This window comes from Rhinoraja longicauda, chromosome 28 (genome assembly GCF_053455715.1).
Source record: "Rhinoraja longicauda isolate Sanriku21f chromosome 28, sRhiLon1.1, whole genome shotgun sequence".
Taxonomy (NCBI): Eukaryota; Metazoa; Chordata; class Chondrichthyes; order Rajiformes; family Arhynchobatidae; genus Rhinoraja; species Rhinoraja longicauda.
Window position 1 is genome coordinate 23,912,947 of NC_135980.1, and position 14,981 is coordinate 23,927,927.

General features: G+C 44.4%; 1 protein-coding gene across 7 annotated transcripts; it reads left to right on the top strand.

Moving 5' to 3' along the window:
* The first annotated feature begins 239 nt into the window (after window positions 1–239).
* On the top strand, window positions 240–14,024 carry LOC144607092 (zinc transporter ZIP3-like). 7 transcript variants are annotated; one of them, XM_078423684.1, is made up of 3 exons: window positions 240–418; window positions 2,639–3,043; window positions 9,542–14,024. In XM_078423684.1, the coding sequence occupies exons 2-3, from the start codon at window positions 2,837–2,839 to the stop codon at window positions 10,277–10,279; spliced, it is 945 nt and encodes a 314-aa protein (XP_078279810.1). In that variant the 5' UTR covers window positions 240–418; window positions 2,639–2,836; the 3' UTR covers window positions 10,280–14,024. The 7 variants fall into 7 exon arrangements, with proteins under 7 accessions (XP_078279810.1, XP_078279809.1, XP_078279814.1 ...); XM_078423683.1 differs by having other exon boundaries at window positions 240–371; XM_078423688.1 differs by having other exon boundaries at window positions 240–371; window positions 2,644–3,043.
* The last annotated feature ends 957 nt before the right edge of the window (window positions 14,025–14,981 follow it).

Sequence of the window (14,981 nt, forward strand, 5' to 3'; positions counted from 1 at the left end):
TAATGTAATGTAATCATGAATAACACGCAACGATAGCTTTTCACTGTATCTCGGTAGACGTGACAATAAACCAAACTACGTGACTATGACAACAGACAAAGAACTGTCAGGTAAAATAATTTATGCCCCCCCCCCCCCCCCCCAAAGAAAAAATCCAAGTAGGTGGAACTCCTTCAATAGTATTCCCTGTCGTCCCGAGCCTGGTTTATGTACACGGTCTGTTATGAGATGGCCCGGAACCATTTTCTGTTCCCTCTGTTCTACCGCCGGAATTTAAAGACCTCCGTCAGCTGCTGAGTAACGCAGATGAAAGTCGGGAGAAAGTCTTACAACTAATTTCGTGACTCGGACCTTCCGCGCTTCGTATCGAGGTTAGCGCTCGGAGCCGTGCCAGGCTGTGTGGCCGCGGCCGCCTGAGGTTGGCGCGAGCGGGGAGGGGGAGGCGCGAGCGGGGAGGGGGAGGCGCGAGCGGGGAGGGGGAGGCGCGAGCGGGGAGGGGGAGGCGCGAGCGGGGAGGGGGAGGCGCGAGCGGGGAGGGGGAGGCGCGAGCGGGGAGGGGGAGGCGCGAGCGGGGAGGGGGAGGCGCGAGCGGGGAGGGGGAGGCGCGAGCGGGGAGGGGGAGGCGCGAGCGGGGAGGGGGAGGCGCGAGCGGGGAGGGGGAGGCGCGAGCGGGGAGGGGGAGGCGCGAGCGGGGAGGGGGAGGCGCGAGCGGGGAGGGGGAGGCGCGAGCGGGGAGGGGGAGGCGCGATCGGGGAGGGGGAGGCGCGAGCGGGGAGGGGGAGGCGCGAGCGGGTAGGGGGAGGCGCGAGCGGGTAGGGGGGCGAAGCAAGCGCGATCCCGGGGAAGGGTGCGGGCGCTCAGGTGATTGACGGGCGGTCAGAGCAATCAGCTGCCACGTTGGGTGGGGGGCGCGGAGAGCGTCCAATCAGGAGCCGAGCACTCACCCGGGCTGGCGGCGGTGGCGGAGAGGCAGGTCAGTGAGGAAGCTGCGTGGGGAGATGGGTCAGTAGGCGGGGGACGGACGGAGGAGAAGGGTCTGTGGGGAAGGAGGAAGGGATCGGGATCAGTCTGGGGAGGGAACTGGGGCTAGGGGTCTGTCCAGGAGCGGGGGAACTGGAGGGGAGGGGGGTCTGGGGGGAGGGTGCTGGAGAGAAACTGGAGAGGAGGGGGGGGGGGGGGGGGGGGCTGTGGAGAGAGGGGGTCTGCCCGTTCTATATACCCACCACACTTTGTGTACAAAAAAACTACCCATCAGGTTCCTATTAAATCCTTCCCTCCTTGCCTTGCCTTAAATATATGTCCTTGTTCATGATTTCACTACTCTGGGTAAAAGACTGCATTTACTCCTTTTATTCCTCTCATGAGACACTTGTTATTATCTATTTCTTAGGCAATTGAGGATGACTTACTTTCACTCTAATTTCTGTGTTCTGAAAGGGCTTTATGGCCAAAATGGGAACTGCAGACGACTCTACAGATTGGGAAGGAGGTGCCTAATGGGGTGGCAGATGGAGGCGATGAGCTGGTGAGCTCATCCTGCTGCTAACACAGGGCTTTAGTAACATGCAAGTGCATGGGCTCATATCACCATCATCATATATATACAGCCGGAAACAGTCCGTGCCGCCCAGTGATCCCCGTAGATTAACACTATCCTACACCCACTAGGGCAATCTCGGAGAAAACCCACGCAGGTCACGGGGAGAACGTACAAACTCCTTACAGTGCAGCACCCGTAGTCAGGATCGAACCTGAGTCTCCGGCGCTGCATTCGCTGTAAAGCAGCAACTCTACCGCTGCGCTACCTCGTGGTTATCAATACCATCCCGAGTGTTCCCTCTACGCTTTGAGTGGTCATGGGGCCAAGATGTCCATGAGTCAACACGGATGTTGTTTTCGTATCCATTAATCTTTTCTTTTGCCTACCTGGTAATATTTCCCCATGGTGGAGTTCAGAATACAATGCCTGTTTCAGGAGTATGTTGAGCATATGAGCATTGTGATTTGTCCAATGTAGCCAACTGACTGTAACTAGGATAGACACAAAATGCCGGAGTAACTTCAGGCAGCCTCTCTGGAGGAAAGAAATAGGAACCCGAAATGTCACCTATTCCTTTTTTCCAGTGATGCTATCTGACCCAGTGAGTTATTCCAGCATTTTGTGTCTATCTTTGGTGTAAACCAGTATCTGCAGTTCCTTCTTACACATTTTGACTGCATCCAGGCCCTGGATTGTTATAGCTTTCCCTGAGAAGCCTTCATCCAGCAAGAAAGGAATGAGGCAATATCTTGTGAAGAGTAACTTTCCTTGTTGGATTTTATCCTGTGTGTTAATTTGATGGTTGATAACTGAAATACAGTTTGGGTATATTACTTACTACTTCCTCATTTTTCTGACTCTTGTCTTAAAATCTTTCCCTTCTGTAACCTTGCCAATCCATTTCGTAATTACATTTCATGTTTTTCCAGTCATACTGCTCTCCGCCCAATATAACCTAAACAAGGAATGTAATGTCAGCTACTGATATTTTAAAATAAAGCTTCTTGTTACTTTACCCACATGAGTGTTACGGTACCAGCATAAATTGTATAGAAGAGGAGAAAATATATTTTTTGTCATAATTTTGTTTTTATCTAGTTAAGATGCAATTGGAAATGCTATCAAAGCATCGAAGAGGACCTTTAAAGGAATTATTCTACCCTCTTGATGAAAGTAACGATGGCAGAAGACAACAGATGACAGCATAATTAAATCATTTTTAAAAGTACAAGAACAACTATCTTCACTGCCGAGCCCACTCCCTGTCAGCTGAGACATCGCTGCTTGTGCTCAAAGATGAATATTTTGATAATTAAGCTTCTCTGCATGGTTGTGATTTTTACCCTGATGATGCTGGGTTCCCTGATGCCTGTTCGGATCATCCAAGCCGACCATGAGAAATTACAGAAGTCGAAGAAATTGCTGTCAATCTGCAGTTCATTTGGCGGTGGAATATTTCTGGCTACCTGCTTTAATGCTTTGTTGCCAGTTGTAAGGGAAAAGGTGAGACTGTTTACCTTTTTGTCATTGATAGAGCAATGCCTCTGGCAATGGGCTTAGAGGAAAGGGCAAAGCTTTAAAAAAAAAAGGTTGCAACTAGGGTGAAGATCAAACTTACCAGATTTAGAATAAAACTTAGGAAGATACAGTGCTGGAGTAGCTCAGTGGGTGAGGCATCACAGTGGTGCGGCGTTAGAGTTGCTGCCTTACAATAGACAATGGGTGCAGGAGTAGGCCATTCAGCCCTTCGAGCCAGCACCACCATTCAATGTGATCATGGCTGATCATTCTCAATCAGTACCCCATTCCTGCCTTCTCCCCATACCCCCTGACAGCACCAGAGAATCGGGTTTGTCCCTGACTGCGGGTGCTGTCTGTACGGAGTTTGTATGTTCTTCCGGTGACTGCATGGGCTTTCTCTGGGTGCTCTGTTTTCCTCCCACACAAAATACCGATAGGTTGTAGGTTAATTGGCATTGGTATGTTGTAAAATTGTCCCTAGTGTGTAAGATAGTGTTAGTGCATGGGGTGATTGCTGGTTGGCATGGACTCGGTGGGCCAAAGGGCCTGTTTCTGCGCTGTATCTCCAAAGTCTAAGGTAGCTCAGGAGACCATGGATAGGCAATGTTTTGGGTCAGGATCCTTCTACAGTCACTGAACTGCTGTAGCACTCTCTTCTTTTGTCACTGGACACTAACTCCCCCTCCCATTCCCACACTGACCTTTCTGTCCTGGGCCTCCTCCATTGTCAGAGTGAGGCCCAATGAAAATTGGAGGATTAGCACCTCATATTTCGCTTGGACAGCTTACACCCCAGCGGTACGAACATTGACTTCTCTAACTTCAAGTAACCCTTGCTTTCCCTCTCTCTCCATCCCTCCTCTTCCCACTTCTCTGGCCAGTCTTACTGTCTCTGACTACATTTTTTCTCTGTTTGCTTTGTTGTTACCTTCTCCCAGCTAACAATGGTTTATTTTACATTTTCCTTGATCTCCATTCCCTTTGCCCTGTTTTCATACCTTCGTACTTCCTTATCTATGTACCACCCTCCCTCCTGACTTCAGTCCAAAGAAGGATCTCGACCCAAAATGTCACCCATTCCTCCTCTCCAGAGACACTGCCTATCCCGCTGAGTTACTCCAGGATTTTGTGTCTATCTTCTTTTGTAAACCAGCATCTGCAGTTCCTTTTTTCTACGTAGAATCAAACTTACCAGGCTGAGAAATGATGTGGCAAAAGTTGACCAGAAACAAATACAAAGGTAGATCACTGTCTATGAAGGGAGGCACTTGAGAGGTCACGATAAACGTCAACAAAGCAAAAGGAGGAGGCTTCCAAATCTGGAGCCCTTTGCATGACTAAATGCATAGTAAGGCAAAGCAGAACTTTATTTCAGAGAGTGAGAGTTTTATACAGTTAGTGTATGTAGAAATACAATGGGAAATTATTGAAACACATTTAGGTCATTATACAAATATTAGCAAGTCAAATCAAAGAAAATCCAAAAATACATTAAGAGGATAATTAAGAAAAAAAATTGAACCAAATTCGATAACCTGTGGAGAGACAGCTTATGTGGGCAAGATTTTTGATGATTACTTTATGGCTGCCTTCACGAAGGGGGAGGAAAGTGGTTTAAGGTGAGAGGGGAAAGATTTAATAGGAACCTGAGGGGCATCTTTTTCACACAGAGGATGGTGGGTACATGGAACGAGCTGTCTGAGGGGGTAGTTCCATTTACATTTGGACAGGTACATGAATAAGAAAGGTTTAGAGGTATCTAGGCCGAAGGCAGGCAGGTAGGACTTGTCGAGATGGGGCATCTCGGATGGCATGGGCAAAGAAAGTATTTGATTTTGCACTTGAAAGAACAATAATCAGCAGGGCAATGAAACAAGTGCTGGAAGGTAGTAAGCAAGTCATAAATTTCCAATTCAGTCTAAAGATCGATCAGAATCTTCTGCGAACTAGAATACTTCCATTACTTCCAGGATTCTATAAGATTTGATATTATTAAATTCTTGAAAAAACCACTGAAACATGGTGGTTCAGCTGGATGAACCCATGGTACAGTGGTTTGGCTGATACACTGCTTGTTCCGTATCAGTGAAATTAAATTTGGCCGTCTTCAGTGTGTTTTTAAAATAAGTTTGGGGTTTCCATTTGAACTATAACAGGGGTGATAAAGCTATTGGTTTGTTGGAGGGTTTGGGATGAAGTTCAATCAACATTGTAAGATTATTGTGCCATCTACTTCCCCTTCTTCTTTACCCAGACCATTTAAAACTTTCTTGAAAGTAGACACAAGGAACTGCAGATGCTCATTTACAAAAAAAAGACACAAAGTGCTGGAGTAACGCAGCAGGTCAGACAGCATTCCTGGAAAACATGGATAAGCGATGTTGTGGGTCGGGACCCTGGGATCCAGACCCAAAATGTTAGCTATCCCTGTTCTCCAGAGATACTGCCTGACCCGCTGAGTTACGCCAACATTTTGTATCTTTTCTAGAAAGTATTATGCTCTTTAATTTATAGTTTTTACATTGTCCTGCCATTTTTCCTGGAAAGGCAAACAAATTATTTGTTGTTTACACTCGTGCTCATTGGACTCGTGTTTTAAATATTTCATCCTTATTTTCAAATCCCTCTAGGCATCTTCCCAACTCTATCTCCAACTTTACGTAACCCACATCTTCAAACTGATTGTAGGGTCCTGACCCCAAAGCTTCGCTTATCTGTGTTCTCTAGAGATGCTGCCTGACCTGCTGAGTTACTCCAGCAATCTGTGTCTTTTTGTGTATTAACCAGCATCTGCAGTTCTTTGTTTCTATCTTCTGAAGGGTGCTTGACTTGCATATTTGCAGCAGTTTTACTCAAAGAATGTGGCACTTTAATCAAGGAGATTCATTTTAGCAAAATAAGCACATGAGGGGTGGATAATGAATAGAAGTATTTGTGAGCAGATTTAACTTGTTTATACTGAATATTCCATGTGATTCTATGGAAGAGTAGGTCAGATTTCTGGATGTGCAGAACTGACAAGAAAATTCAAGTGCAATTTGCTTGTCCGTCCCTCCTACAATTTCTTTCCAAGGAGAGATAAACTTCCATCGGTGTTGGTTTATAAGCTTGCCTCGTGATCCAAGGCACAGCATGAACTAGGCAAAAAGCCAATCTAAAGAGGTGCAAATCTTGTTATGACTTCCAAGTCCATTATTGCGCATAACGTTTACCCCTATGCCATCGGTACCAAGCTCCTTTAGTAGGGGGAGAGACCTGGGCTGTTTATGGAATATATAACTATTCAAACCTCTGCAACCTCCTTGCAAAAGGTCCATACTTAGTCACCTGGAAACTAAGGATGATTAAAATAATTCCATATTGAGTACACTGTCACTGGAACTGATGCGGTACAATACTGAGAACTATATTCTGCACTCTATCTTCCCGTTTCTTCTACCTATTATACTTGAGTTTAACCTTTTGATTGTATTTGTGTATAGTATTATCTGATTGAATTGGATAGCATGGAAAGTAAAGCTTTCCACTATACCTCAGTGCATGTGACAATAAATCTAAACCATGTAGTCTAAAAAGCTCCTAGCAGGAGGAGAAACCTGGACGTTTTATGGCCTATGTAACTAACGACCTTTTGGTGTCGGAAAGAACTGCAGATGCTGGTTTAAATTGAAGATAGACACAAAATGCTGAAGTAACTCAGTGGGGCAGGCAGCATCTCTGGAGCGAAGGAATGGGTAACATTTCGGGTCGAGACCCTTATTCAGACTGATGTCGGGAGTGGGCAGTACAGAGATAAAATGTATTGGAGAACTTGGAAGGGGAGGAGATGGAGATGGAGAGAGAGGGAAAGCAAGGGCTACTTGAAGTTAGAGGTCAATATTCATACCGCTGGGGTGACAATGGAGGAGGCCCAAGACAGAAAGGTCAGTGTGGGAATGGGAGGGGGAGTTAAAGTGTTTAGCAACTGGGAGATCAGGTAGGCGTCCTCCTGCCTAAACCTACTTGATCTCCCCATTGCTCAACATTTAACCCATTCCCATATTGACCTTTCTGTCCTGGACCTCCATTGTCAGAGTTAGGCCCAGCGCAAATTGGAGGAACAGCACCTCATATTTCGCTTGGGCAGCTTACACCCCAGCGGAATGAATATTGACTTCTCTAACTTCAAGTAGCCCTTGCTTTCCCTCTCTCTCCATCCCCTCCCCCATCCCAGTTCTCCCACCAGTCTTACTGTCTCCGAATACATTTTGTCTCGGACTACATTTTATCTCTGTACTGCCCACTCCCCTGACATCAGTCTGAAGAAGGGTGTCGACCCCCAAAACGTCACCCATTTCTTCTCTCCAGAGATGCTGCCTGTCCCGCTGAGTTACTCCAGCATTTTGTGTCTATCTTCGATAATAACCTTCTGGGTCCTTCTTGCTAAAGGTCCATACCTGGTCGCCTGGACAACTCTGGAGTACAGAGAGTACAGTAATCCATGCAGACCAGAATATTTCATTTCTGCAGATAAGCACATTTTATCATAGTAGTTAAATTACTGGGTTCTTATCCAAAGGCATGGGTTCAAATTACTGTGTTGGTGGGGAATTTAAATTCAAGTAGATTAGTACATTTAGAATTTACAAAGCTAGGATGAATAACGGGGACCAGGAAACTAGTAGATTGGCAATAATTAACAAAACGACACAAAATGCTGCAACTCCTCTCTTTTTACATTTCGACATTAACTAATGTGTAGGAAAATAACTGCAGATGTTGGTTCAAATTGAAGGTAGACACAAAATGCTGGAGTAACTCAGCGGGTCAGGCAGCATCTCAGGAGAGAAGGAATGGGTGACGTTTCGGGTCGAGACCTTTCTTCAAACTGATGTCAGGGGAGGGGGCGGGACAAAGATAGGATGTAGTAGGAGACAGGAAGCCAGTGGTAGAACTGGGAAGGGGGAGGGGAAAGAGAGGGACAGAGAAACTATCTGAAGTTGGAGAAGTCAATGTTCATACCGCTGGGGTGTAAACTGCCCAAGCGAAATATAAGATGCTGTTCCTCCAATTTGCGCTGGGCCTCACTATGACAAAGGAGGAGGCCCATGACAGAAAGGTCAGACTGGGAGTGGGAGTTGAAGTACTGAGCCACCGGGAGATCAGGTTGATTAAGGCGGACTGAGCGAAGGTGTTGAGCGAAACGATTGCCGAGCCTGCGTTTGGTCTCGCCGATGTAGAGAAGTTGACATCTGGAACAGCGGATACAATAGATGAGGTTGGAGGAGGTGCAGGTGAACCTCTGCCTCACCTGGAAAGACTGGGTCCTTGGATGGAGTCGAGGGGAGAGGTAAAGGGACAGGTGATGCATCTCCTGCTGTTGCAGGGGAAAGTACCTGGGGAGGGGGTGGTTTGGGTTAACTAATGTCCTTGCTGAGAAACAGCTCAGTCTCCTTCAATGCACATGTGACTCCAGACCCACCAATGTGATTGACTTTAAACACCCTTTAAAATTGCCAAGCTAGCCACAGTTCAGCGGTCATTTAGAGGGCAGGCAATAATAGACAATAGAAAATAGGTGCAGGAGAAGGCCATTCGGCCCTTCGAGCCAGCACCGCCATTCAATGTGATCATGGCTGATCATTCTCAATCAGTACCCCGTTCCTGCCTTCTCCCCATACCCCCTGACTCCGCTATCCTTAAGAGCTCTATCCAGCTCTCTCTTGAATGTATTCAGAGAATTGGCCTCCACTGCCCTCTGAGGCAGAGAATTCCACAGATTCACAACTCTCTGACTAAAAAAGTTTTTCCTCATCTCTGTTCTAAATGGCCTACCCCTTATTCTTAAACTGTGGCCCCTGGTTCTGGACTCCCCCAACACTGGGAACATGTTTCCTGCCTCTAACGTGTCCAACCCCTTAATAATTTTATACGTTTCGATAAATGTTGGCCATGCTGCTAAAAGATAAACTAAAGTTAAATTGCACGAACTACAGTTCAGCATCACACCACAAATGTTTGTAGGACAGCAAGTGTGTAGTAATTCTTTTTCATTTGACTCATCTTTACACGTTTCCATTGGTTTTGCTTAGAGCCATCATCCATTCTCAGTCTCCTGCCTTTGGACCCTCTCCTTTATTAAGACCCTTCATCCTTTACTTATTCTCTCATTCCACTTTTCTCTAAGTCGGCCACATCTGTAGCACTTATTCCAGTTCTGATTTAAAAGCCGACGATGTGAAACATCATCTTCCCCTCTTGTTAACTGGCTGAGCATATCCTCTATTTTCTATTTTTATTATTGGAAATCATTTTGTTTGTTGCTCAGTTTAAAATTTTGTACCAATCTCTTAATTTGTTATAATGAAAACAAAACGCTGGAAACACTCAGCAATTCAGACAGCATTTGTAGAAAGTGAAGATTTTCTCCAGTGTTTTCAGCTTTTTCTGTCTTTTTTCTGCATTTTTTTCAAAGAAAATTCTTTTAATTTCCTGTTGCAGGTTCAAGAGGTTCTTTCAGTTGGAAAAATATCTACTGACTACCCAATAAGTGAGACAACAATGATGGTGGGCTTCTTCTTGACTATCTTTATTGAGCAGTTGATTCTGACATTTCGAAAGGAAAAGCCATCGTTTATTGACTTGGAGATGATCAATGCTGGATCGGAAGGCGGCAGTGATTCAGAATATGAGAGCCCGTTCATTTCACCAGGACGAGGTCAAACCAACTATAGTCGCAGATCACATTCGCACTGTCATTCTTTGAATGTATCCGAGATGCCCCACTCTAGCCCCTTGCGCTTGATCGGCCTGGTATTTGCCCTGTCTGCACACTCTGTGTTTGAAGGTTTGGCTCTGGGGTTGCAGGAGAAAGCAGCAAAGGTGATCAACCTTTTCATCGGAGTGGCTGTGCACGAGACGCTGGCTGCTGTGGCACTGGGAGTGAGCATGGCGAAGGGAGCGCTGCCGATGAAAGACGCACTGAAGCTAGCCCTAATGGTTAGTGTAATGATACCCATGGGGATAGGCATTGGGATGGGCATCCAGAGTGCCGACAGCCTCGGCAGCCAGATCGCGTCAGTTTTGCTGCAGGGCTTCGCCGCGGGAACATTTCTGTTTGTCACTTTCTTTGAAATTCTGGTTAAAGAATTTGAAGACAAGCATGACCGCCTTCTGAAAGTCCTTTCTCTGGTCATGGGCTATGGACTGCTGGCTGGGCTCTTCTTTCTAAAGTGGTGACGATCTGTCTTGGTTCAGTTTGCAGTTTCATTAAGGCATGTGCCCAGGTTAGGCAAGTGGTTAGTTATTTCCTCTTGCTGTTGTGTTATCTTTTAACCTATAGTTCCATCTATTGGTAATGCCACTGTTGCTAGTGTGAATATCTAACTGGATTGGTGTTTACTACAAGCGTACTGTGTAAGTTTGTCACTGGGATCAATGTATTGATTGCAGATCAGCAGAAAGCATTGTAAAAGAAATATTTAAGCTATTGCACTATAATAATGTGCTAGTACTTTTCCTGTGGTGTTCTTAATTAATGTAAAATTGCTTCCATCTGTAGATAAGCCTAAAGTTATACCGCTCAAAGTAGTTCCTTTGGACAGGTGCTATCACTGCTGGGAATTTTCACAGTTCAGTCAGGGATTTCACATGCACATCACACTACTAAAACCCAAGTGACAGCCTGCTGAATATAACGGTGCATGTTTACTGTGAGATTTAAGTTATTAATAGGGTTTTTTTTTTTAAAGTCTGCATGTTGATTTCTTTATGAACTCAATAGCATTTCTGCACAAAATCTATTTGTAAATATTTAACTACTCCAGGGTGTTTTAAAAAAAATAAAATAAAATATCCAATGAGACATTTCTAATAGTGTACTGCTGAATACTATGGCTGTGCGCCAGTATTGGAAGCAAGATAACCTACAGGAGTGATTCATTTTCCACCTTGCCCAACTAATCACACAGCAGGATAGTCTCGTATCTTGCCTCCAGTTTGTGGTGAGCCGTGTTAGCAGATTCAACTCGGCCAGGGCTGTAGCTGCGACCTTTTGCCTCCGTGTCCTTGGACGAGAGAGAGAGAGAGAGAACATCTGCCTGGATACAAACTGCTGACTCCTGCAGCCTAATAGAAAATGGGATCAGACTGATTCCCCTTCTCCTCTTCTCCTTTGCCTTTCATCAGTCATTACCTTGGGAGCTGCAAAATGGCGGCATGGCATAAAGGTGGAGTAAAATTGGAAGGATTGCTAGTGGAAGACAGGGAGAGGACGACTTGCAGCTTTCTGCTGGCCTATTTTGAAATGTGTTACTTGTTTTAAGCAGCCAGTTTCGTATTGACTTTGCTGTGGGAGGCTGACAAGGAGGATCACTAACACCAGCAGTGTGAAAGGAATGAATTAACTTGCACGACCTTGTTCAGAGTACTTCTTGTAATTTAGCTCAAATTACCCTTTGTGATGTGATCATTGACCTTGCCGAGCATTTCTACTTATTATTAAGCCCTCCATATTCTGCTGTGTATTTACTATTTTTCCCACAGCGATGATCAGGCCGCAGTCAGTTCTGTTCAGTGACCCCTTTCGTACATTCGCACAGCAGGTGAGAACAGATTTAAGCTTTCCTCTTATGATGCAAACAGCACCTTTGAGAGAGTACATCAATTGGCACTGTAGAGATGAACCATCAAAGTGCAGTCACTTGGGAGGGCATCTGGAGTTGGTGAAAGTACCCACACTAATGATTGATGCTTTAGAAGAGAAAATGTCTATAGTGTTTTCTGGTAACTTATTTTCAAATACGTTTTCTTGCGATGGTTTTTGCTTTCCAAAACGGTAGCTGGACAGGACATAATCCCAGCAGATGTGGCAGGAGTTCCATGCATTGTTTGCAAATGCACGGAAGAACACTCTTTCCTGTGGAAGGGATTGGCAGAAGCTCTGTGGAGTATAATTGCTCTCTGGGGTAAAACACTGTTGCCTGTGCAATGCTTCACAGAATCAGCCTGCTGCTATGTGAAACTTTTCTGAGAAATCTCAGTAAGTGATTTAGAAACAAGTCCATTTCCTCTAATATCCTCAGCTTGGAAAAACTTCTGATGTTTTTTAATTCCTCTGTTGTTTTCTTGAAGACACTGACTGTTGCTGACATATAGGCAGCTGAGTTGCACAGCCTGTACCAGATTCACAACTTGTACCAATCCACGGCTTGTGGGTATAGATATAGTGCGTCAGTAGCCTATTTGATAAGGAAGGATTTGAATGCTTTTAAAGCAGCTGGGTCACGAGAATGTAAATATGAAGCTCTATAACAGAGGTGTCTGGAATGAAATTACTGCAACCCTTACTGCTTTGTAGTTTTTTTGCACAACTTTATTTTGTACTGAAGCTAAACATTATGGAAACCAGCTCTGTTTAAATGGCATGTGCTGACTGAAATTATATCTGGAGGAATTGTGGATTACCATTCAACAGTGCTTTTAGTCAATTCAATGAGAGAAACCGATTTGTTTTTTAATTACTATGTTGACCTATTCTACTATCAATATTAAAATGCACTTGAAAGACACTGCAATTCTAAGAAACCTCTTTGTGAACCATTTCATTTGAAAGACAATGAAGTGTGTATCAATGCAAGACTTTCATACATGATCATTGGGGAACACTTACTGTCAATAGACAATAGGTGCAGGAGTAGGCCATTCGGCCCTTCGAGCTAGCACCGCCATTCAATGTGATCATGGCTGATCATTGTCAATCAGTACCCCGTTCCTGCCTTCTCCCCAAACCCCCTGACTCCGCTATCCTTAAGAGCTCTATCTAGCTCGCTCTTGAATGCATTCAGCGAATTGGCCTCCACTGCCTTCCGAGGCAGAAAATTCCACAGATTCACAACTCTCACTGAAAACGTTTTTCCTCATCTCCGTTCTAAATGGCCTACCCCTTATTCTTAAACTGTGGCCCCTTGTTCTGGACTCCCCTAAATAGTTTGATTTTGATAGATTTGCCATCTAGTGGAGGTTTGGCAGCATCTTCATGCCCAATGAAGAACTGCTATTTAGTTATTTCTTTGTTCCATAGTGGAGAAAGTGAAACTTGTGTTTATTTAATAGCATATAATGCTGATTCTTAGACTTGTGCTTTTTTCCAACACTGTGTTCTGTCTCGTAGAGAAACCCTCTAACAGCGGAGAAGCACTGACTTGGCCACAGATAGTATGATTTCTCACCATTTAAGGATAAAAGTGCCAGACCAGTATGGTTTAGCATGGCCCAGTGTTTTTCTTTATCTAAGAGTTGTGTATTTAGGGTGAGAAACCTCTCTTAGTTGCTATTGCTAGCATGTGGAAGAGAATTGCTAGATGGTTCTGTATACCACTGCACATTTGTTTAATGGAACAGGTAACCAGTATTCTCTTGCACACATTCAACAGTAAAATATTTTTCCCTGAGCAAAGTAGGAAAAAACCAAATGTATATCCATCAGTGATCCTTGTTGCTGACTCTACACCTATGAGCCATTGAGTGTGGATAGCCATGGGACTGACTGCGACAGGTTTTTGCTGCTGAGAGGCTTATATAAATAGTCATATTGGTAATGTACTGAAAAGCAGCTGACATCTTCAGAGCAACAACCAGCAGGAATCAGCACCTTCAGAGCAGGATCTAATGAGTTTTCTGCCAGTCTAGGAATCTTAATAATACGTCAGTACAAAGTCAAAATTGCAAACACTAATCATGGAGTGTCAGTCGAGTGTAAAGGCCAACACTAAAGTGTGGAATCAATTCCACCTGCTTTCAGTAACAGATTGAGCAGGGACTCTGTAATGAGGCTGCAGATAACTACAGAGAAAAATGCACTTTGTATCTTCAGCATATTTGTAATGTAAGATACCTTCGTTTGTTGTCTTAATGGCAAGGGGACTGTTTTGATGTGAATGTACTGTTTGCTTAACTCTTAATGGATTAAAGTGCGTTGCTCTTTCTCCCAACACTCCTAATCTGTCAATGGCGTGATACAATTATGGCATTTTTCATTTGTTTATCTTTGTATTTATACTCGGGTTATTTTTATTCTCTGTATCCTCCTTTGGAAGGAAACAGGTATGGGAAAACCGGATGGCTCTGAACTACATTCTCCATTACTTTAAAAATATGCAGATATACTAGTTTGTGAAAGGAAAAATTTAACCCAGACACACGAATCAAGACATCCATTAGTGTCCAGAGAAATTTGATACCTTTGATATCTTGATTTTAAATTTTGTGAACTTTGATCTCTTTTAATATTAGTGATTTTTATAGTAATTATATTTGATCTGGAGTTTTTTCTTTTTCTCCTGCTTTCACAGCCACTCCTACTTTTGTGCTCCCCTCTCATGATGTCATGCACTAACCTTGCACCTAATGATCCGCTAGTGGTGAATCATATGCTGGCTCTGCCTGATACTTGCACTGTCCTCTTCTCTGCTATCTCAAGCAGAAGAGAAGTACTGCACTGAGAGTGCAATTTTAGCCAGTAAACATTATCACAGGTCTCAGATTATCACAGATGCCAATGAATATCCATGTAAAATTATAATGTTGAATGTTATTGAGCTCTTCATCGTATACCGTTGAAGTGATTAACGCGCATCTACCAGCCTTGTGTCTCACTGGAAATCTTTCCATTATCTATTGTTCACTTTTGAAAGAAATTCATATTGTACAGTTTGTCTCTGCAATAAGAAAATGTTATGCATTTACAGCGGCACGGTGGCGCAGCAGTAGAGTTGCTGCCTTACAGCGAATGCAGTGCCGGAGACCCGGGTTCAATCCTGACTATGGGTGCTATCTGTACGGAGTTTGTACGTTCTCTCTGTTACCTGCGTGGGTTTTCCCCAAGATCTTCGGTTTCCTCCCACACTCCAAAGACGTACAGGTTTGTAGGTTAATTGGCTTG

Excerpts from the sequence above, each read along its gene's own strand:
- LOC144607092 (XM_078423684.1), top strand. The coding sequence starts at position 2,837 with ATGAATATTTTGATAATTAAGCTTCTCTGCATGGTTGTGATTTTTACC. Across the intron at positions 3,044-9,541 it reads TGCCAGTTGTAAGGGAAAAG|GTTCAAGAGGTTCTTTCAGT; the intron begins GTGAGACTGTTT and ends TTCCTGTTGCAG.